This window comes from Bemisia tabaci, chromosome 1 (assembly GCF_918797505.1).
Source record: "Bemisia tabaci chromosome 1, PGI_BMITA_v3".
NCBI lineage: Eukaryota > Metazoa > Arthropoda > Insecta > Hemiptera > Aleyrodidae > Bemisia > Bemisia tabaci.
Genome location: NC_092793.1, coordinates 44237733 through 44259469, shown reverse-complemented (window position 1 = coordinate 44259469; position 21737 = coordinate 44237733). Strand labels below are relative to the sequence as shown.

The following is a 21737-nucleotide window of genomic DNA, read 5'->3' as shown; positions in this document are numbered from 1 at the left end:
ACTCTGACCATGCTTGGAATGTCATTGCTGCTTGAAGTGTCTTTTTTCCCCCTATAAGAAAAATTTTGATATGAATTGTGCTGCAGCCATGTTAGATGTCACAGTAGTTGAAACCATGAGTCGTTGCCTCATATAAAGTCATAAGCTTCAGGGCAATGAGAAATGCTCTACAGGGTGTCTCACGAAAAACGAGCCACCTTGAATATCTGCCGAACGCGTCGGAATTTCGAAAAACGGTAAAAGACGTGTTCGTTTATATCGAGGGGGACACCTTTTGGCGTATTCGACATTTTCCCAAACCGCGGGAGGGGCGCGGGGCGGGGGGTGCCCCACCCGTAAGTCGAACTTTTCAAATGGCACCCCTACTTTTTTATTTCAGAAATCAATTCTACGCAAAAAAACAAGCTACCCTGTCCAAACCGAATGTAAATCGGACAATTTTTCAGTGATTGAGAGAGTTTGAAACATTTTTTTCATGCTCTTTTCAAAAATTTCCCACGCCCAATGGAATTGCCGTATCAAACCAAACTCTCCGCCAAAAAAATTCTTAAATATTGCACTTTCGATAAAAAAAATAAAGAAAATCTGCTGCACCCGAAATCTGGAGCACGCGGAGCCCTTCTTTGCGACATTAAAATTCGTTATACCGAACATTTCCGAGGGGCGCTCATCGGGAGGGAGTAGTAAGTTTTAGACAAGAATTATTAATCTTTTTTCTGAAGCATAAGAAACCGTGTCCATGAAGAAGCGGTTAAGTAGAAAAACAACGCACCGCGGAAAAATAGCGTCCTCAGAAGTATCAAGGTCCGGCTCAAGTCATTGACCTCCCCCCCCCCCCCCCCAAAAAAGCTAATCCATTTGTTTTTCTACTTAACTGCTTCTTCATGGACACGGTTTCTTATGCTTCAGAAAAAAGATTAATAATTCTTGTCTAAAACTTACTACTCCCTCCCGATGAGCGCCCCTCGGAAATGTTCGGTATAACGAATTTTAATGTCGCAAAGAAGGGCTCCGCGTGCTCCAGATTTCGGGTGCAGCAGATTTTCTTTCTTTTTTTTATCGAAAGTGCAATGTTTAAGAATTTTTTTGGCGGAGAGTTTGGTTTGATACGGCAATTCCATTGGGCGTGGGAAATTTTTGAAAAGAGCATGAAAAAAATGTTTCAAACTCTCTCGATCACTGAAAAATTGTCCGATTTACATTCGGTTTGGACAGGGTAGCTTGTTTTTTTGCGTAGAATTGATTTCTGAAATAAAAAAGTAGGGGTGCCATTTGAAAAGTTCGACTTACGGGTGGGGCACCCCCCGCCCCGCGCCCCTCCCGCGGTTTGGGAAAATGTCGAATACGCCAAAAGGTGTCCCCCTCGATATAAACGAACACGTCTTTTACCGTTTTTCGAAATTCCGACGCGTTCGGCAGATATTCAAGGTGGCTCGTTTTTCGTGAGACACCCTGTATGTGTTACTTCAACTTTCAGCAACTTTAATGGAACATAGAAGCTATTTTGAGTTTTTACAAGTTTAGGACACGTTCAACACTAACATTAATTTCAGTGGTGATTAGTTTTAAGGTGATTCCTAAGGTTTAAATGTTGGTATAGCACTTGGTATGTATCTTTTTCATCAATCTATGTTGGGAAATTGCAACCCCCAAATGGAGTCGGTAGGTTTTGAAAGGTAATTAAAAAGGCAACTTGAAGACAGCAACAATCTCAAAATGGAAATTTACAGACAGGCAAAACAATATTTATTTAGATGTAAGAGACATGTGATCGTCTAAAAAGTTAAAATACACAATAAGGAGCTTTTAAAAATTACAGAAATAGTTAGGCTTCTTCAAATCTTGAACAAGTAGTGGAATTAATCCATACTCTTAGGAATGAAGGTAGATAATTACATAGGTTCACAGAATAATGATAATTAGATGCCATTGTATGAAAAAATAAACAATATAAATTAAAAAGACAGGGCTTGATCAGGTTCCAACGATAAGCATAGAACATGGAAATGTACTTGATGGCAACATTTTTACAAATCTTCATCATCATCAGGCAGGGCCGTTTCCTGGGCTTCCTGTAAATAAAAATATAAAAAAAAGCATTATGCACAATTCCCTGAAAACATTTTACCCACCGACGATGATTTCATAAAATGATCATTCACCACAACGTGCATGTACTCTTAATCGGATCTTGAGGTTGAAAGCTTCCTCGGCCAATTGAGGATCAATTAAGTCTTATAGTTGCTGAAACTACAGGGTTATTCAAAAGTTACGCACCACTGGCCATAACTTTAGTTCTAATTATGATATCGATTTGCGGTTTGTGGCGTTCTTCCTCATATCGAGGGGGAAACTTTTTGAGGTACTTTTCAGTTCTTCACCCCCCAGGGGGAGGGGGGGCGGGGGGCAACTCAAAAATTTCAAATGGCAACCCCCATCATGTGATACATCGTTAGAAAGAACATGAAAAAAGAAAATTTTTGGCGCAAACCGGAAGTCGATCTGACCCCCCTGTCAAAAGTTAGGGGGGTCCAAAGGTTATTTAAGGGGTCCGTACCTTCATTTTTTAGAGAAGCTTCGGCGGCTCTTGGACATACCGTTTCTCTTTTCAAAGAGTCCTCGAATACTCCAAGTCTGATACCGAAGTCTTCATATTGCCCCCGGGCCACCACAGCCCCCCCGTAGGGGGGGATGGGCCTGTTACAATGAAACATTGCATTAAAATGCGAAATGTCACAGAAGAGCTTCAAACTTAGCATCAAATCCGAGTGGAACTTCTTGCCAATGTTAACGCAAACGTGCCTGCGACTTTAAAGTGAGTTTTCAAAACTCTTAGCCCCCTGCCCCCCCTCATTTTTGGTTGCAGAGCGGGTAAAAACCGGGAAATTCACTACAAATAATGCCCGAAACTGATGTCCAACTTAAGGAGGACCCTTGAAACGTTGCGATCAGTCGGAGCATTGAAATACAAGGACTGCCACCCCCTGAAAGTACGGAAACATCCAAAACCTCCCCGCTGCCCCCCTCATTTTTCGTTGCGGAGCGGGTAAAAACCGGGAAAATCGCCAGAAATGATGCCCGAAACCACTGTAGAACTTGACGAGAACCCTTGAAACGTTGCGCTCAGTCGGAGAACTGCAACACAGGAACTGCCGCCCACTTAAAGACGGAAACACCCATAAAACCCCCGCTGCCCCCCTCTTTTTTCGTTGCAGAGCTGGTAAGAACCGGGGCATCATTTCTGGCGATTTTCCCGGTTTTTACCTGCTCCGCAACGAAAAATGAGGGGGGCAGCGGGGGTGTTTTGGATGTTTCCGTACTTTAAGGGGGTGGCAGTCCTTGTATTTCAATGCTCCGACTGATCGCAACGTTTCAAGGGTCCTCCTTAAGTTGGACATCAGTTTCGGGCATTATTTGTAGTGAATTTCCCGGTTTTTACCCGCTCTGCAACCAAAAATGAGGGGGGGCAGGGGGCTAAGAGTTTTGAAAACTCACTTTAAAGTCGCAGGCACGTTTGCGTTAACATTGGCAAGAAGTTCCACTCGGATTTGATGCTAAGTTTGAAGCTCTTCTGTGACATTTCGCATTTTAATGCAATGTTTCATTGTAACAGGCCCATCCCCCCCTACGGGGGGGCTGTGGTGGCCCGGGGGCAATATGAAGACTTCGGTATCAGACTTGGAGTATTCGAGGACTCTTTGAAAAGAGAAACGGTATGTCCAAGAGCCGCCGAAGCTTCTCTAAAAAATGAAGGTACGGACCCCTTAAATAACCTTTGGACCCCCCTAACTTTTGACAGGGGGGTCAGATCGACTTCCGGTTTGCGCCAAAAATTTTCTTTTTTCATGTTCTTTCTAACGATGTATCACATGATGGGGGTTGCCATTTGAAATTTTTGAGTTGCCCCCCGCCCCCCCTCCCCCTGGGGGGTGAAGAACTGAAAAGTACCTCAAAAAGTTTCCCCCTCGATATGAGGAAGGACGCCACAAACCGCAAATCGATATCATAATTAGAACTAAAGTTATGGCCAGTGGTGCGTAACTTTTGAATAACCCTGTATTATGGTTGGATTGCTGGAAGGAGAAACACAGAAACTGCATGCTCAGAACTAATACAAACCTTTAGTTCTTCTATTTTAGAAGGCGTCTGTTCGAAAAGAAAACTGTTAACAAGGTGGCAAGCAAAGTTTCATTGGACGTATTTCTGTCAAACGGAACTATGTGCATTATGACGTGAGCCCTGTTATGCATGTATTCTTATGGGTCTTAGGGCTCATGTCTTAATGCTCATAGTTCCGTTTGATAGAAATACGTCCATTTTAACATTCCCTGACTTTCCTTCAATTTCCAATAAAATTCCCTGACCTAGTTATCGGAACTATCATTTGAGAGCACCACCTGGTTGGCACAAAACGCAATCAGATGGCCTTTCGAAGACCGTATTTGTACGTGGAACCCAGCTCCACAAAAAATTCCCCGACTTTTTCCTGATTTTTCTAAGTCGAGTTGTATTCCCTAACTTTTCCTGGTTGCTAGCCACCCTTTGAGAACCAAACCATATAGTCTTAAAGAGATACATTCCATTGAGGAGTTAACAGTCAAAAGTACTGCCTTTGAACTAAAGTTCCTCATCCTGCAGATAAAATTGTTACCCACTCTTTTTGGGAGAAAAAATAAAATTAAGTGAGAGTTTGAAACAACACAATAGAGATACGTTCTTCCTGAGATTAGACATTAGCATGGAATGTAACGAGTAATGCCATGTATTTAAAAGGGGAAAGAAGAGATCATTACGCAGTGTTTATTAGTGAAGATGAATAGAAAGATTGGAATCTTCAACATATTGGAGTTTAATCTATCGGTAAACATAGTTTTGAGGAGTCTATTTTTTAAATGAGTGTAAACTGAATTTACTTTGAGGTCCTTTTCGATTTGAGATTGCCATTGTGGATCCATCATAACTTCTGGTGGTACTAATGCTGGCATGGCTACGAATTCTAAGTTAGGGTCTCCAATTAGTTTCCTTGCCAACCACAGGAAAGGTTTTTCAAAATTGTAATTACTTTTGGCACTTATGTCATAGTACTGAAACAAACACAAAAATCGGATGTAGATCAACAAAGCACCTGGAAATAGCGCTGTTCAGGGTGTCTGCTAGAACAAGATCATCTAGATCGTGGGCCAGCAAGGGGTAACCCTCCCCCCCCCCCCCCCCGGTGGGAATTTTGAAGGTGGTGATTTTCTTGAAGCTCTCAACTAGTAGAATAAGATTTTTCTTGTTTACGCGAATTCTATCGTGGTGGGAGGGGGGAGTAAGCCCCCCCCCTAAACCCCCCAAAATCGCTCAGAATTCCGACTTTTCCGCAAATTTTTCTGGAAAAAGCTTGATTTTAGGGCAAAACTCCAAATAACCATTCTGAAGATCGTGAAATCTTGTTCTAGAAAAGTTTCAAGTGACTTTCGTCACTACCCGCGGTCCCTCAAAATGGGAGGGCTTAAGATGTCAGAATATTTCAAATTTCTGCGAAAATGACAGTTTCGCCGTGATTTCTCGCCAATAACGCGGAGAAGGTTGGTAAAATCGTAAAATTGTTTATTCCTAAAATGATAGAGCATTAATTTTTCGTACGAGGGATGGCCTAACCCCTCGTGGGGGGGAGGGAGGGGGGCCCCCAGCAGTACCCACCCTGTAAAAACCGTCAAGATTGGCCGCTTCCTTGAAGTAGCGTTATGCGCAAAAATGGGCGGCAAAATGAAAACAAGTGTCGTATGTTCTGAGAGAACATCAGTGTGACTTCTTGTGGGAGGTGGCAGGGGGAAGGGAGGTACATCCTCCTCCCTCCCCCTTCCCCCCCCAAAAAAAAAATCACGAAAAACGTCAATTAAACGCGAAAATTCCACTTTGTAAGACGACTTTCAGGGCTTGTCATTAACACGCTTACACTAACATAATTTAACGAGGGGGGGGGGGGGAGGGGAGAAGGGTTTATCCTCCCCCTCCTTTTCCACCCCCTCCCCCTCCCCCAAAAAAAAAATCACGAAAAAATTAAAATAAACGCGAAAATTCCATACTCTAAGAGGCGACTTTCAGGGCGTGTCATTGTCACGCTCACACTAATATAATTTAATGAGGGGAGGGGGGGGGGGGGGCGTTAGACATGTTAGCCTCCCCAGCCAACATTGAAAAAGTGTGGGGGAGGGGTAATTTAAAAACGTCACTTGCTTAATAATAGGAGGGACGGGGAAACCTAGCTGCAGTGGGAGAATTTTAAGATTGGAAGGGATACGTAATTAAATCAGGGAACGTAGAGATACTATTTTATTTTTGGGAAATTACTGAAACTGAGGGGTGCTTATTCATAATTGACGGAAATGTACATTCTTAAGCTCGTGTCAACATTTTTGAAACGTTTGGAGAATAGGCTCAAAGTGTATTGGATCGTTTGTCATTCATTTGGTCAGACAGATATTTATCAATATAGCTCGACTCGGAAAAAAGAAAATTATTTGAGTATTTGCTTCATATTGGTTTGATTTTTATTGAGTTTGCAAGGTGAAGTCAACTCTCACACCGTCAGCGGAAGTAAACTGGGTAGACCCTTCTCCATGCTTTAAATATACTTTTCTGTGAGAATATTGGGCGTATTTCTTTCGGCTCCATTCAATTAAGAATAGATCGATAAGTTGGTTCTTGTTCTTACACCTGCCTAAAGTACTTTTCAAACTACAGGGTACATTGATTGGGGGTCCCTTCATGAAAAAGTATCCCCTAGTCCCTCCTAATCGCTGAATAAGCCCCTCATAATATGTCTTTGATAGATTTATCACAGCAGTATCTGTCAGTGACCAAATGAATGGGAGGGTTACCCCTTGCTGGCCCACGGTCTAATCTAAAATCCTTGCTTTATCATTGCCTTTCATTTACTTTTTCCATACTCCCTAAAAAATATCTCTTTTCAGTGGTTTTTTGAAATCCTTGCTTTTTCATTGCTTCAGCCTCACTTTTTCCTTCCCTAAAACACATTTTGAACACTGACAAGAACATGCACATACATAAAGCCGCTTTTAAAGCACAGCCTCGCGCTCTGCGACGCTCAATCGCCATCTATACTATAAGCTCCACACCTCCTAATTTTGCGAAACTGGTAACGCTTAGTTCCAGCGTTCTACCGGGCCGATTTTCATGATTTTTGTGGCCATCGACGGGCAATTGTCTCTAGATAAGCCAACTCTTCTCAGATTTTCAAAATATGGCCCAGGTTTTTTTATATTACGTGGTAAAGTTGCGAATTCTTCCATTTAAACAATGTAAATTTATACTCTTTGTCATAGTTCGTTTGAGCGTTCTACCGGGCCGATTTCCATGATTTTTGCGTGAATCGACAGGTAATAGGCCCTAGATGAGCCCGCTGTAATCAGATTTTGGAAAAAGGACCCAGGTTTTTTTAAAATCACGTTATAAAAGTTAGTGAGTTTACAGAATGCTCCGGTACTGCTACCGCTATGGGCGGGAGGATGCGCAGTGGTCGAGGAGGTTGCGCAGTACCTGTGTAGCCTGCGCATCAGCTCTACACTTATCTACACAAGATTCGCACCCCTGATCTCAAATCGAGCGGTGGCCAAGTCGTCTATGACGTCAAATGCGTCCACTTGGAACTCGGTATGGGTTCGATCCCCGACTCATGATATCTTAATTATTGCCTGACTATCATTGTTCATTGATTTACAGCAATATTTCATCAAGCAGTCATTCCAAAACGCGTTCTTTTAATATTAAAGTAATTTTAAGTAAAGTTTAAAATTAAAGTATACCTCATATCGTAAATTTATAGGGGAAAAATAAAACTAACACTGATAGGAGGGTAAAAATAGGGCCGCGAAGCGGCCCATTGATGGCGCGGAGCGCCTTCAGGGGGTTGGGCCGCGTAGTGGCCAGGGGGCGTAGCCCCCTAGTTGCCCCCTATCCTCCCAGAGATCATCAGGCAAGGTTAGTGACAAGTACATACTTTCCCTTTTTTCCGTCGTATTTTTCAAAACGACCTCCCTCTTTAAAAAACCCCTTCTCCTTAAAAACTTCAAACTTTATTTTCCTTTACATACCTACTTAAATTGCTGCCATTTTTCTGTGAAGGGGCCCACTTTAAGACTTTTTTTTAACAAATTGGCATTAGCCATTTGCTGCACATGCCCATAATCATATCAACTGCTTGGTCATGATATTGTACACGATTCGACAGTGTGAGTCGGCAATCACATAACTCGGTTTGTGACGTCCCAGACTTCCTGTCATACACTATTTTTTAGATGGAAAACTACTCAACGGCAATTCTTTAAAACTGCCGTGATGTTTCTTCTCTGTGAGCAAATAATTCTGCACAAACTTTCAGGAATGATGTCAATTTGTTCTCATTTAAAAAAATAACATAGAGGCGGAGATTTTCAGACGCCGCAAACAAGATACATGATTGCGGACTTACGCCGTCAAATTGTATTTTCAATGCCTATAATCTCTTAAGACATTTTCATATATTTACATTATTTTTGTATAATTTAGGGAAAAAGGAGAAAGCAAGGATTACAAAATAAAACCGGTCAATGGGCCTGTTGCAAGGTGCAGGGATTTGCAAATTGATGCCTGCTTCCTATGGCAAATTTCACGAAAAGAATGATGGCGCTACTAAAAAAACTTGAAATGACCTCTCAAACTCAAAAAAAGCTGTTTATGGAACCAACCCATTCGAAACGGTCACTTTTACGCGGTAACGGATTCGCCATACTTGTGAAGTGAAATCGTTCGACAGACCTGGTCTTTTCATCACTTACAATGTATTATCCCATAAGGAATTGGCTGCCGCTTTTCAAATGCAAATATCCAGTCAACCTATGATTTTTTGACCAAAATGGAATGCAGAAATGGATTCCTCGTAAGTTTAAATGGTTAAAACCTTTATAAGATAAATAAGAACCGACGGGATAAACCCTATTTTTAGGGAAGACTGTAGTCAATGGGCGATTGTTTACATCTGCTTAGTGATAACAGACATGGACATTAGCTCAATATTTAGCCATTTTCATGAGTTTTTACTTTTTTGTCACTAAGTATTTGAAGGTAAGTTTCTTTTGTAAATCAATTGTTTAGTGCCTCAGGATAATGTTAAAAGCTGTAATGGTACAAGTTGTTACTTATTAATTCAGAACACACTCCCGCAGTCCAACTCTCAAACCATGGATGTTCTCTCAATGGGTGTAATTCATACTTAACTCTTCAACAAACATCTCAATATCATTCAGAACGTTCCCACGTTTTATAAACTTATGTTACTTTAAATTCCTGTGTTTTCAATGTAACACTATAGTACAGAAAAATTAATCGATACGTCTGGTAACCGAAGAAGGATCCTACGTCTACTTTCCTTGCCTCCATCTAAAACATACTGGTCTCCTCATCTCATCAGTATTGTGAAAGGTAAGTTTTTTTTTATCATCAATGATTGATACTATCATATTGGTGTCTTCAGTGAAACATTGAAGGGTGAAATATTAAAAAATAACAACTGACTTGTTACATCCAGGTTTGAGCGTTGGACTGCCAGAGTGTGTTCTGAATTAATAAGTAACAATGTGTACCGTTACAGCTTTTAACATGATTCTAAGGCACTAAACAATTGATTTACAAAAGAAACTTACCTTCAAATAGTGACAAAAAAGTAAAAACTCATGAAAATGGGTAAATATTGAGCTAATGTCCATGTCTGTTATCACTAAGCAGATGTAAACAATGGCTCATTGACTACCATCTTCCCTAAAAATAGGGTTTATCCCGTCGGTTCTTATTTATCTAATGAAGGTTTTAACCATTTAAACTTACAAGGAATCCATTTCTGAATTCCATTTTGTTCAAAAAATCATAGATTGACTCGATATTTGCATTTGAAAAGTGGCTGCCAATGGAGATGTTGTATGTGTGAGGAATTTGCGATTTGACTGTTGTTTCTTATGTAAAAGTTCGCGAGAAACACAATGGTGCCACTGGTTTTCTCTGAAATCAACTCCCAAGCGCAAAAAAGCTCTCAAAGTGAGGCCAAAATGGAGGGGATATCCCACCCAACCCTGAGAGTCCACCTCTACATCAAAACAAACTCTCCATGCAAAGATAGGGAGCAAATACATTGACAGGGCTGCCACTTCATTTGGGGACTCCAAAACTGAAAACACGGCAACCCTGCTAATGTATTTGCTCCCTATCTTTGCATGGAGAGTTTGTTTTGATGTAGAGGTGAACTCTCAGGGTTGGGTGGGATATTCCCTCCATTTTGGCCTCACTTTGAGAGCTTTTTTTGCGCTTGGGAGTTGATTTCAGAGAAAACCAGTGGCACCATAGTGTTTCTTGCTAACTTTTACATAAGAAACAGCAGTCAAATCGCAAATCCCTCACACATGTGTGATGACCAGGGAAGTCAGCTCAGGAGTTTCCGTAGCGTCTCGGGCCAGAGCGAGAGATAACATCGCATCTGTCCTTTTTTACAGCTAGACACACTTGTTTTCCCGGCGGCAGGGACAGTACGCTGATTCAGCATCTCCCACTGCTGGCCCGCGGCGCTCCGGAGGCGACAAGGATCCCCGGTCGCGACTGCAGATCTAGGTGGACGAGAGCTTCCGTGGCGCACGGAGCTCGACCTCGGGATAGGTTTTCTTTGTAGGATTTGACGAGTTAGATTGAAAGGAGCGTCCGTGAGAGTCGGAGCTGGTTTTGTAGGATTTGGTCGGTTACGTCGGATACGTTGGTTGATTTTGTCTGCATAAGACTTAGTAGATTTTTCTTGGTTTCACTATCGCCTTCAACCGTTAGTTTTACCCCTCCTTTATTGGTCGTTATTTTTCCTATCTTTTTTTTATTCTCGACTTGCTAGTCTTCTCTTCTTTTTTTGTTCTCCATTGTCAAGTTTTATCTAGCTCCCCCTGTATCTTTTGAATACAATATTTATTTAGTTTACACACATCAAGTCTCTTTCACTTTGTTCATTCTGACTCTTCCCATAGTTCTTTTTTTCTCTCTTTCCCTCTCTTTTGACTAAGAGCAAGAGGCACGGTCTGGCCGTTGTCTTGATTGGTCTGGCCAATCCGCTTTTTAGTCCCTTACCTTTACTGCTCTTATCTATTCACCTTTCCTCAGGGCAAGAGGCACGGTCTGGCCGTGTCTTGACTGGTCTGGCCAGTCAGCCCCAAGGGATTTTTCCATTCTTTCTCTCTTTGAAAGGAGAAAGAGGCGCAGTCTGGCTGTTGTCTCGATTGGTCTGGCCAATCATCCCCTTTCAAAAGTTTCTCCTTCACGACTATCCACCTTTTCCTTAGGGCAAGAGGTACGGTCTGGCCGTATCTTGACTGGTCTGGCCAGTCAGCCCTAAGGGTAGTTTCCATTTTTTTTCCGAACAAACGCAAGAGGTACGGTCTGGCCGTATCTTGACTGGTCTGGCCAGTCAGCGTTTGTTCATCATCTTTCCCTTCACTACCCCCTTTTTCCCCTAGATCCCCCTGTCCTCTAGAGGGGAATATTATCTTTTTTTTTTTTTTTTTTTTCTTTTTTTTTGGTCGCCACACATGCAACATCTCCATTCCTTATGGGAAAATACATTGTAAGTGATGAAAAGACCAGGCCTGTCGAACCATTTCACGTTACAAGTATGGCGGATCTGTTATCGCGTAAAAGTGACCGTTTTGAAAATCCAAATTTTGAGGAGTTTTTAAGTTGATTTTTTGGGGGTTTTCGGTGATCAAAACACTCCAGGAAAACTCCTGTGACATCAGGAGCCTTAGTTCTTTCGATTAAAGCAATAAAAAAAAAATGGTGCGACAGGCCCATTCACTAGTGGTTACTTTAAATTACACCGGCAGTACGGGCAAGTCAACAGCAAAGAAAAAACTTGATTTACCTGTAAATTCTTTTTCCTGTGGAAAACTATACTTTTTGCTTTTACTTTTCTGTCTTTGATATCAACTTTATTACCAGTAAGAACAATTGGAATATTTTCGCAAACCCGGACTAAATCTCTATGCCAATTTGGAACATTCTTGTAGGTGACTCTTGATGTGACATCAAACATGATAATCGCACACTGACCCTGCAAAACAGAAGGAGGAAAAAAGAGGGTTAAATTAGGCCACAACAATTTCATCTGATCTCAGGACAGTTCCCTTTGTATAAAGTAAAATCATGAATAAGCAATGAGCTTAACTCATTGCAATCAATGAGCTTAACTCATTGCAATCAATGTTTGGGGGTTGAAATAGAATTTGGAAATTTTCAGAAATTTGGATTCCTTAGGGTTGATTCCCTATTCGATCCCGCGGTCCTGGACTTCATCTGACCTAAATTAACCGCAGAAAGCCCTGGCATGGTCGGTCTGGGCCACCCTGTAGGAGAATGTAGTTTTGGCATGTTCTACATTAAAAAGTGTCCAACTGCTGATGGATTTATTGCTTAGGATTGCCTAAAATAAGATTATGAGGAGAAAAGTAAAATTTTTAACTTTTAAACTCTCTCAGAATTGATGGACCTCAGAGAGACAATTTGTCACACCCGTAACGCAAACTTTCCCATTTATCAAGGAGAGAAAAGAAGAAAATTGAAAACAGATCATCTGCAGTTGAAGCAAAAACCCTCCACTTTAATATATAATGTAATCAGATTTTTACATTCATAAAATTCGCTGAGTTTCCGCTCCGCTTTACATTCATTGCGGCAAAACTCACTTCCAAAATTGGTCACACCCGAAACGCACCCTTTTAGAGTGTTCCGTTTTCAGACAACCATCTCAAAACCTTGCTCCCCGGGCTTTTTCCCATTCCTTTTGGTCCCCAAAAGATAATTCTGAAGTTTCAGCACCATAGCTGAAGTCTACACTTTCCCCCAAAGCGATGCAAATTTCGGAAGCAATTACATTGGTTTCAATGGGGAGAAAATAGGCAAATTCCCGGAACTACGTTTTTCGGTTGTAAAATGCGCCGAAATGATTTCAGACCTGACCATCTCTTGGGCAGTCATCCAGAGGCCTATTTTCAACGAGAAAATTCCACTTTTGACCCAAAGAGGGGGGGGGGGGTGGGGTCAGGGCGCGGTTAGTTTTGAGGCGCTATGCACAGCAATATGGTCGCATTTGACAGTTTTTGATCAACCTCAGAACAGGTCCTCCGAAGCTGAGGAGGCTAATGTATCTCATAAATTGTAATAAAATAATGTACAAGAGTTGTTTTCATCCCTTCAGAACTATTTCCGACCATTTACACTGTTGCCAAAATCACTCAAGTGCAAAAGATGATATACACTAATTCCCTTCCAGGTTCGAGTTTTGGCAACAGTGTAGATGGTCGAAAATAGTTCTGAAGGGATGAAAACAACTCTTGTACATTATTTTATTACAATTTATGAGATACATTAGCCTTTTCAGCTTCGGAGGACCTGTTCTGAGGTTGATTAAAAACTGTCAAATGCAATCATTTTGCTGCGCGCAGAGCCTCAAAACTAACTGCGCCCTGACCCCCCCCTCTTTGGGTCAAAAGTGGAATTTTCTCGTTCAAAATAGGCCTCTGGATGACTTCCCAAGAGACGGTCAGGTCTGAAATCATTTCGGCGCATTTTACAACCGAAAAACGTAGTTCCGGGAGTTTGCCTATTTTCTCCCCATTTAAACCAATGTAATTGCTTCCAAAATTTGCATCGCTTTGGGGGAAAGTGTAGACTTCAGCTATGGTGCTGAAACTTTAGAATTATCTTTTGGGGACCAAAAGAAATGGAAAAAGCCCGGGGAGCAAGGTTTTGAGATGGTTGTCTGAAAACGGAACACCCTGGCACCCTTTAAATTTTTTTCCGAGGAACAGAACTAAGTATAAACAATTTCTGATAAACCGTAATGCTCTATGAAAAAAGTTCTTTCTGCGAGTGCTGATTATTTTTTTGGTTAAACCCCAAGAAAGTGTCAAAATTTTTGTTTAAAGTTAAATTGTTGTCACACCCAGAACAGTGGAATGACCCTGGAGCCACTACTGTGCATGAGCAGATGTGTGCAATTGGGACATACGACCTCATCAAAGCGGGTCGGTGCCACCACTCATCGGCATGCGAATTTTTAAAAGTTATCTCGCATGTGATTCAATGTCTTTGGGAAAAGCAGACGTTGAGAAGATATATAGATAATTTCATAATTTTCAACAATCTCTCCACGTAAGCAGCCTCTTCCCTCAACTTTTCAGTGTTTTTCGGTCTGTGAGAAAAACGTGGAAAGGTTTCCACAATTTCAGGCTGAAATTTGTAAAAACGTGAAAAAAGCGTAAATTGTGGCAGGATACTGAAGATGCGTAAATCAATGATTACTTTGGGCCCTTCCACATTTTACATCATCTTTCCACAACTTTTCATTGACTTTCATTCAGTTAGAAGAAATGTGGAAATGTCCTGAAAACGTGGAAAGCAGAGAAATCTTCAAGTCTTTTCTGGACTTGAAAAATAGTCCAGGCGCCTGGTAAGTCTACCTGGAATTTTGGGTACACAGCGATTTTTTTGGCTTACCTACGTTATGTTTTTTGGGTCACTGAATCCGAATCTGAAGTTCCCTACCGCTTATCTGGTGAGCATTTTCCGCAATTTTGAAATAATGGCCTAAAAAGGTCTTTTTTTGCGGTTTTTTTGATATAACGGCTACGCATGAGAAAAAGTCCCGAATTTAGTTAATGTTTTGAATAGCTGACATAATGTGGAAGAAAATGGTATATGAATATGCGAGGTTTGCTAGAAAATTGAGGAACCTCGGATCTCGGAACTTTGGAACGCTTCGGAACTTGGCTGACCCTGGTGAGTCGGATCGCGCGTTGACGGGTGCGCCGCGAAAACGTGAATGAGGTTCACGATGCTGTATCTTCCTCACTTTTTAAGAAAACCTAGCATATGTATACACCATTTTCTTCCGAATTATGTCAGCTATTCGAAACACTAACTAAATCCGGGACTTTATCTCATGCGTAGCCGCTATATAAAAAAAACCGCAAAAAAGGCCTTTTTAGGCCATTTTTTCAAAATGGCGGAAAATGCTCACCAGATACGCGGTAGGAAACTTCAGATTCGGATTCAGCGACCCAAAAAACAGAAAGTAAACCAAAAAAATCGCTGTGTACCCAATATTCCAGGTAGCCTCATTTTTATCTACCAGGCGCCTGGACTAGAAGATAAATTCATCAGAAAAGGGAAGCACGAGGAGACGAGACTTGATCCATCCGATTTGGCCGACCAGCACGCTCCTCTCCAGGAGTAGTTTGATGTAGTAATTATTTGCTAGATTAGTCTGGTTCAGGTTGTCCGCTGCAATACGGATCTCTACGCGGACTGTGTGAAAACGTGCAACATGTTTAACCCTTAGAAATTTTATCTCTTGTCTTATTTTTTTGGTCTTCCCAGAAAATCAAGGCATTCCCATCTTGTGCGCCTGCCCAGACACATGACTGAGCATCTTCCAGCGCCGGATTTATGGGGGGGGGGGGGGGGGGGCATGGTACCATGGCACCGGGCCGCAAATTTCGGATTTTTTTTTTTTTTTTTTTTCATAAATAGAAAAAAAGGAGTGTGTTTCATATTCGCCTTATACGTGTCATAAATCCTCGTTCCTTGAAAAATCATTTCCACCTCCTTCTATATTTGTTTGCAACACTTTCCTGCTCAGATCAGCATCCTTTTCACAAGGTATTGCAGAATCAGATTGCACTTTTGCCATATTTCCGAAACAAAGGTTCCATGCACATCGGCATCGTGTGAACATAAAAGATATTAAATTGACGAAGATTAAGATATTATATTTTTGATCCGATATAAAATTCCCAGCCGGGGAAAAAAAATCCCTAGATTTTGCTAGAAAACCTTAAATCCCCAGGTTTGCTCTAATATCACCAAAAAATCCATAGATATTGCAAACAACCGCTATTTTTAACGTAGAATCATGACATCATTCGATGTGCCAATTTGCAAAATTGAAATCCGATTGGCTTGTTTGAATTTTGCCACTCTATGAAAGCGTTGAACAGACCAATAAAATAAAAGAATATTAGTGGAGGTTTTTTTCTTTTTGTTATTCCATTGAACTGTCAAGTATATCTAGTGACCCAATCGTTATATGTTCCTGCCTATTATCGGGGAAAAAAAGTGTTGCCAATAAAGCCTGCAAGACATAGATGTAAAATACTTTCCATAGAGTCGAAGGTAAAATTGAGGGTAAGAGAGTCGATTTTTACCTACTTTTATCTCATCAAAAAAATCCCTAGATATTGGATCACAGTCCGTCACCATATATTTATGGGGGAGGGGGATTTTTTTTGGCACCAGGCGGCAAAAACCTAAAACCTACTCTGGCATCTGAGCGTTTGCACAAATCTTTGACGATGGGTAGAAATTAGTTCGGAGCCAAGAAAAAATTGAATTCTACAATTTGCTCGGATTTTAGAAATAGGAAAGTAGATAACTAAGTTCAATTCCTCGTTGGATTTCTGAGACACCAGCAGAAGCAAATAAATCCGTCAGACTGATACTCTTTCAGGATTATAGAGAAAAGTAAAACAAAGCCCGGGTGGTTACCGAAATATAGAATCGGAATTTTCTTACCTTTCAAGTTTTCTTTGTGTGCTTTTGATGATATTTTTCGATTTGTAATAGGATATGAGATGAGAGTGATATTTTAAAATTTTATCAATCCACCTCAGAAACCGGCTGAGGTTAAATACTTGATGCATCGTTTTTTGTCACTTCCGTAAGCCCAATTTTTCCCTGTCATGTTTGTAGACAAATTTCTAGAAGAAGTAATGATACTTGCCTGGATGTAATAACCGTCACGGAGACCTCCGAATTTTTCTTGGCCAGCAGTGTCCCAAACATTGAACCTTATTGGTCCTCGATTGGTATGAAAGACGAGTGGGTGGACTTCAACACCTAATGTAGCCACATATTTCTTTTCAAATTCACCAGTAAGATGTCTTTTAACGAAAGTGGTTTTGCCTGTACCACCATCACCCACAAGGACGCATTTGAAAGTTGGAATCTCAGCTTCCGTCATATTTCAATCCGCAAAGCTTCAGCTGAAAATGAACAAAAAAAAAAAAAAAAAAAAAAAAAAAAAAAAAAAAAAAAGCATTCAGTGAAAAAGAAGTTAAGTACTGGTGAAGTGTAGTAAGTAAGAAAGTCTCCACCTTCAAGCAAGCAGGAAACTAACACGCCTTTTTGCTTCACACTACAACAATTGCCTGAAACTTCTGTCTGTTGTAAATCATATAAATATAAAATCAGTCCTTTCTGGAATAGTTCTTGTGATGAGAAAATTCAATAAAAACGGGATTTGCGATAAGTATCACATTCAACATCATACTGGATGAAGGGCCAAGAGGACACTCAGTTGATTGGCAGCTTTTGGAAATCTCTAAAAATATTAACTAATGCGAGAGAAAATTAATTTTTTTCGTAAAAAGAGTGATCCAAAAGTCCTACAGCACCAACACTAGGCTTCACTCTAGTGACTATAGGATAAATTAAGATGGAGGCTTGAAATTTTGTGAGTGCTCCAATAGATTAAAGGAAACGACTTTTGGTACCCCCTCCCCAAAATTTTGAAGAGATCACTCTGAAAAAGGGATAAGAACCCTAAGAGATAGAGGGATGGTGCAGGACTTAATGAGCATCCAGTAAACGTTGAAAAGTATACAATGTTGCATAAATGAAAAGGCTTTTCTAGAAGGAGAAAAATGTAGTGCAGCACTGATCGATTGCCTTTGATTATTCATTTATTCGGTAATCGATCAACAATAGCACTAAAACGCCTCTGAAATTGGTATTTTATGACTCCCAATAACTGCGAGATGAAGTAAACTGATTTTAAAAAGCTGCTGCATACAGTCATCATAAGAAGGGTACGGTTGATAAAATGTTATTCCACAAAGGAATGAGGGAGTACAACAGATTCAAGTACTAAAAATTGGAAGAGCTGGGACTAAGGGGGTTCAAAAGGAACTTACTATTTAAACCCGGCATTTGAGTTTAGCAAAGATTCTGTCTTGGCCCGGAAGGCTAGGGCTGACAGAAAATCCTGCCGCAGATCATTAGTAAGCAGGAGTGTGTCATCGCTGCGTATCTACTCTTAGCTCTGGTGGAGAAAGAGAGAGCTTTGATTGCCCTATGAATTGACAAATTCTGTACCTTGGTTCGGAGGACGGCATGGTCTAGAGGTAGCGTACTCCCCTGTGATGCGAAAGATCCGCAGATCGCACGCCAAACTCAATGAAAAATTTTATGCTGTCAACATATTACACACAGTTATAAACGCTGCAAGTGGCCATAAAGGAATATTTTTTCCCATAAAGTAAGAGTGAGGCGTGAGGCGTAAGAGGAAGTTTGACGCACGTAATTGAAAAGGGCTACTCTAGCAGAGAAGCTTCTGAACCTATGGTGTAGGACCCCTATATGAGTGTTTAAGGGTATACAGGGACCCTAATTTTACCTGGACCGTCCAATAAACTTCTTTTTTTCTTCGAGGAAAAAGCAGAATCCAAAGACAGAAATAAATGTAACATAAGTGGGCGGTAAAAATGTAAGTATATACCTTTAGAGAGGGGCCACCACAAATTACGTGAAGCACGTAGGGGGGTGGGGGGGTGTCAAGAGGTGCCTCATAGGGGAGGGAGGTCAAGCGCTGCCTTACGTAAGCCAAAAGCTAAGACTTTATTTCTTCCAAATTACGTTAATTTAAAGACTGAGTGGTCCAAATTTCATTTTTAATAGACGTTTAACGTTTTAGGGTGAAAATGTAATTTTTTCTGAACTTTTTGAATTTAAAAACTGGTTATTTTATAAATTTAACTGTTATTCTTTATGATCTCCTATCCTCGATTGGTAATGTTTAAAACAATACTGATTTGTTTCAACACCATTATTTCATGAGTTAGGCATTAAAACGATAGAGAGGGGGGGGGGGTCTGACCAGCTTTGCGAAATTATTTCAGGGGGTCTAGGCTGGCCTTACAAGTGCCTTATGGGGGGGAGGGAGGGGGTTCTAAAAATTGAGAAAGTGCCTTACGTTACTTGTGGACGGCCCCAAAGAGTAATTTTGACATTTCTTATTGATATATTTTGTATTCCTTACGGTCGTTTTACTTCGAATTCTTTATCCTATAAATAAAAGAAGAGACATTGTGCGGACTTTCTTTTCAAAGAAAAAGGGCATTTCAGTTTAAAAGATTCCGTCTTGGTCCGCAGGGTTTTTCGTTAGCTTTACCTGCGGAGCACAGGACAGAATCTCTGCCGGAAGGGGAGGGCTGATAAAACATCCTTCTCCGGATGCGGATTGAGTCCCTTTATACCCATAGTTACAACAACTCACTTTTGGTTGGGCTGAAAGTGGCCCAAAAAAAATCCAATTTTGATTGGTTCTCCCTCATGGAGTCACTAACGAGTGCACCAAGATGGCGGTGACTCGAATGTGAACAAAAATAATGATAATATTACCTAATTGTGGTTTATCAAGAGTAAATTGTTATTTCCATCGGTCCAAAATGAAAATAGATTAAGAAATTTTTCACAAACCAATCTCATTTTCTTTTTAATTGATAAATTTTGTTGATGTTGTTGTTTTTGGATGTCAGACATTGCAGCATTCCTAATCCTTATCCCTCAATATCGTTCGTTTGGGTGCACTCGTTTGTGCCTCCATCGGCAGCCAAGGCCGGCTGCCAGTCAGCTGATAATGGAGTTGTCCTTACTCTGGATATAAAGGGACTCTAGATGCGGAGTGCCGAGAGTCTGCAGAAAGGGAAAATGGATACTCCTGGCTACGCACCGGACAGTTATCGATGGGAATTTGGCAGGATTTCTTGTCAGCCCTATCTTCGGAGCTCAGGACAGAGTCTCTGCAATACACTCGACTCTTGTGAACTGAGGGTATATCAAAACAACAGCTGGGGGGAGGGAAGACTACTGAGATGTGAGGATAGGGAGGGTAGTAAGTAAGGAAATGGGGAAAAGAACAGGAGCTTCGAGTGCGTAACCTCAGAGCAAAATAGGAACGGAATGGGATTAGCCAATGGCTATTTGAAGCAAAAAAAAAAAAAAAGTAAGAGCAATGAACTCAGCAGAATTAGAACCGCAACCAATGGTAGGTACAGAAAATTAGACAGACTTGCGATGAGAGTAAATTGAATACCTGGTACTAACTTTACAACCTCTATGAAATGTTGGTGTCCAACTAAACTCAACGTCCTTGCGCAGAGGAACACAGAAAAAATTGTCGGAAAAATTGTAAACTGGTTTGCAAAGAGATTCGTTATTCGCTGAAGTTAATCAGACTCTGAGAGACCTGATAATATCATCAATGAAGGGAAGATGTTAACAATGAAACGTAACATAGATGTCTATTATTGAAAATCACAACAATTGTCAGTAAAGAGCAGATTAGACTATTGCCGTAGGCCGAAGTGGAAACTGTTTGAAATGGCCTCCAGGTATTACTAAACACTTAGTGTGAGAATACAATAATGCCGGAACATACGCTGAATATGGAAGTCCACAGTCATCGCTGAACGGCTGTAATTTTGCAAATTTTAGTTATTTTCATCCAGATTTGTATTAAATTGATTCATATATTCAGCTCCCACATTCAGCAACTGATTCTGGCTTCAGAGGTTGTAAGGAACTCCAGTAGGACCACATTAAAAATGGTATGACGTGAATGAAAAGAAGAGAAGATATGTGACAGAAAATCGGATGAAAACAGGCAAAGTATCCACAGCATATGGTCATCTGCGATGGGTTCTGAGGTCTAACAAAGGGGCCTCTAGCACCATGCCTGGAAGGCAGGCATCCAACCTGAACTGAGTTGAAGAAGAATTCATAAGGAAGTGCTGATACAGTAGATGGAAATATATAGAAATATATGCATTGTGCAATAGAAGGAAAGGAAGATTCTGCCGCAAAACTCTGAAAAATCATGCGAATGATGTGGTGAAAATCCTCACACCAAACCACCGACGTCCGATAGTCAACTTGAAACCTTGATACACCGGTTACATACGATAGGAGTAAACTGCTAGAAACACTAGAGTTAAACTGGAATGATCAGATAGTAAAAAAGAAAGAACAATTACCCTGAACACGATTCACGTTGAATAATATAAAAGGTGCCCACCTAGAACAGCGGAAACAGAATACAGGTTAGAAACCTCGGGGACTGGGGACAGCCGGGACAGCACACAGCACTAGAGTACCTGTATAGGGAGAGTAGCGACCAAAGACATAAAGACGGAGCGCTCGTATCTAAAAGCACGGGGAAAAAGTGAAGCTAGGTTCGGCGCTGCGCGCTTGTGTGAGTGTGTAAATGAGCGCGGGAATCCATGGCGGCAAACGGAAATTTGATTTGAACTTGTCCTCTTGATTTTTCCTTATTTCTTCTTTGAAACGTGTTTTAAATGCTTAAAACGATTATATTAAGAAAGTTCGGTCTGCGTCCTAATATATTACACCTACTTTTGCTCGGTAACAGGCAGTAATCTCAGATAAAGTTAGTTTTTCTTCTGCTTATGGTGGTTCTGCAGGTTCAAACAGGCCGTTACAGTTCTAGATCTACGTTACTCCCAAATGAAATCAGTCGGTCGACGACGGACCGAAACTAACCTAAAGTTAATAAAATATGAGTGTGTACCTGAATTTGGGCAAAAATCAACCTA

The 21737-nt window shown here is 41.0% G+C and overlaps 1 protein-coding gene across 2 annotated transcripts; it reads right to left on the bottom strand.

Moving 5' to 3' along the window:
* Positions 1 to 1723: 1723 nt before the first annotated feature.
* Positions 1724 to 21278, bottom strand: LOC109032219 (GTP-binding nuclear protein Ran). Of its 2 annotated transcripts, none has more exons than XM_072301244.1 (5): positions 21159 to 21278; positions 16847 to 17108; positions 11930 to 12118; positions 4914 to 5084; positions 1724 to 2072 (listed from the first exon to the last, which is right to left on the bottom strand). In XM_072301244.1, the coding sequence occupies exons 2-5, from the start codon at positions 17084 to 17086 to the stop codon at positions 2028 to 2030; spliced, it is 645 nt and encodes a 214-aa protein (XP_072157345.1). In that variant the 5' UTR covers positions 17087 to 17108; positions 21159 to 21278; the 3' UTR covers positions 1724 to 2027. The 2 variants fall into 2 exon arrangements, with proteins under 2 accessions (XP_072157345.1, XP_072157349.1); XM_072301248.1 differs by having other exon boundaries at positions 21200 to 21278.
* Positions 21279 to 21737: the final 459 nt, after the last annotated feature.

Coding starts and splice junctions, on each gene's coding strand:
- LOC109032219 (XM_072301244.1), bottom strand. CDS start 17,086: ATGACGGAAGCTGAGATTCCAACTTTCAAATGCGTCCTTGTGGGTGAT. Junction 12,119..16,846: donor GTGACGGTTATTACATCCAG/GCAAGTATCATT, acceptor TCTGTTTTGCAG/GGTCAGTGTGCGATTATCAT. Junction 2,073..4,913: donor AAATCGAAAAGGACCTCAAA/GTAAATTCAGTT, acceptor TTTTATTTACAG/GAAGCCCAGGAAACGGCCCT.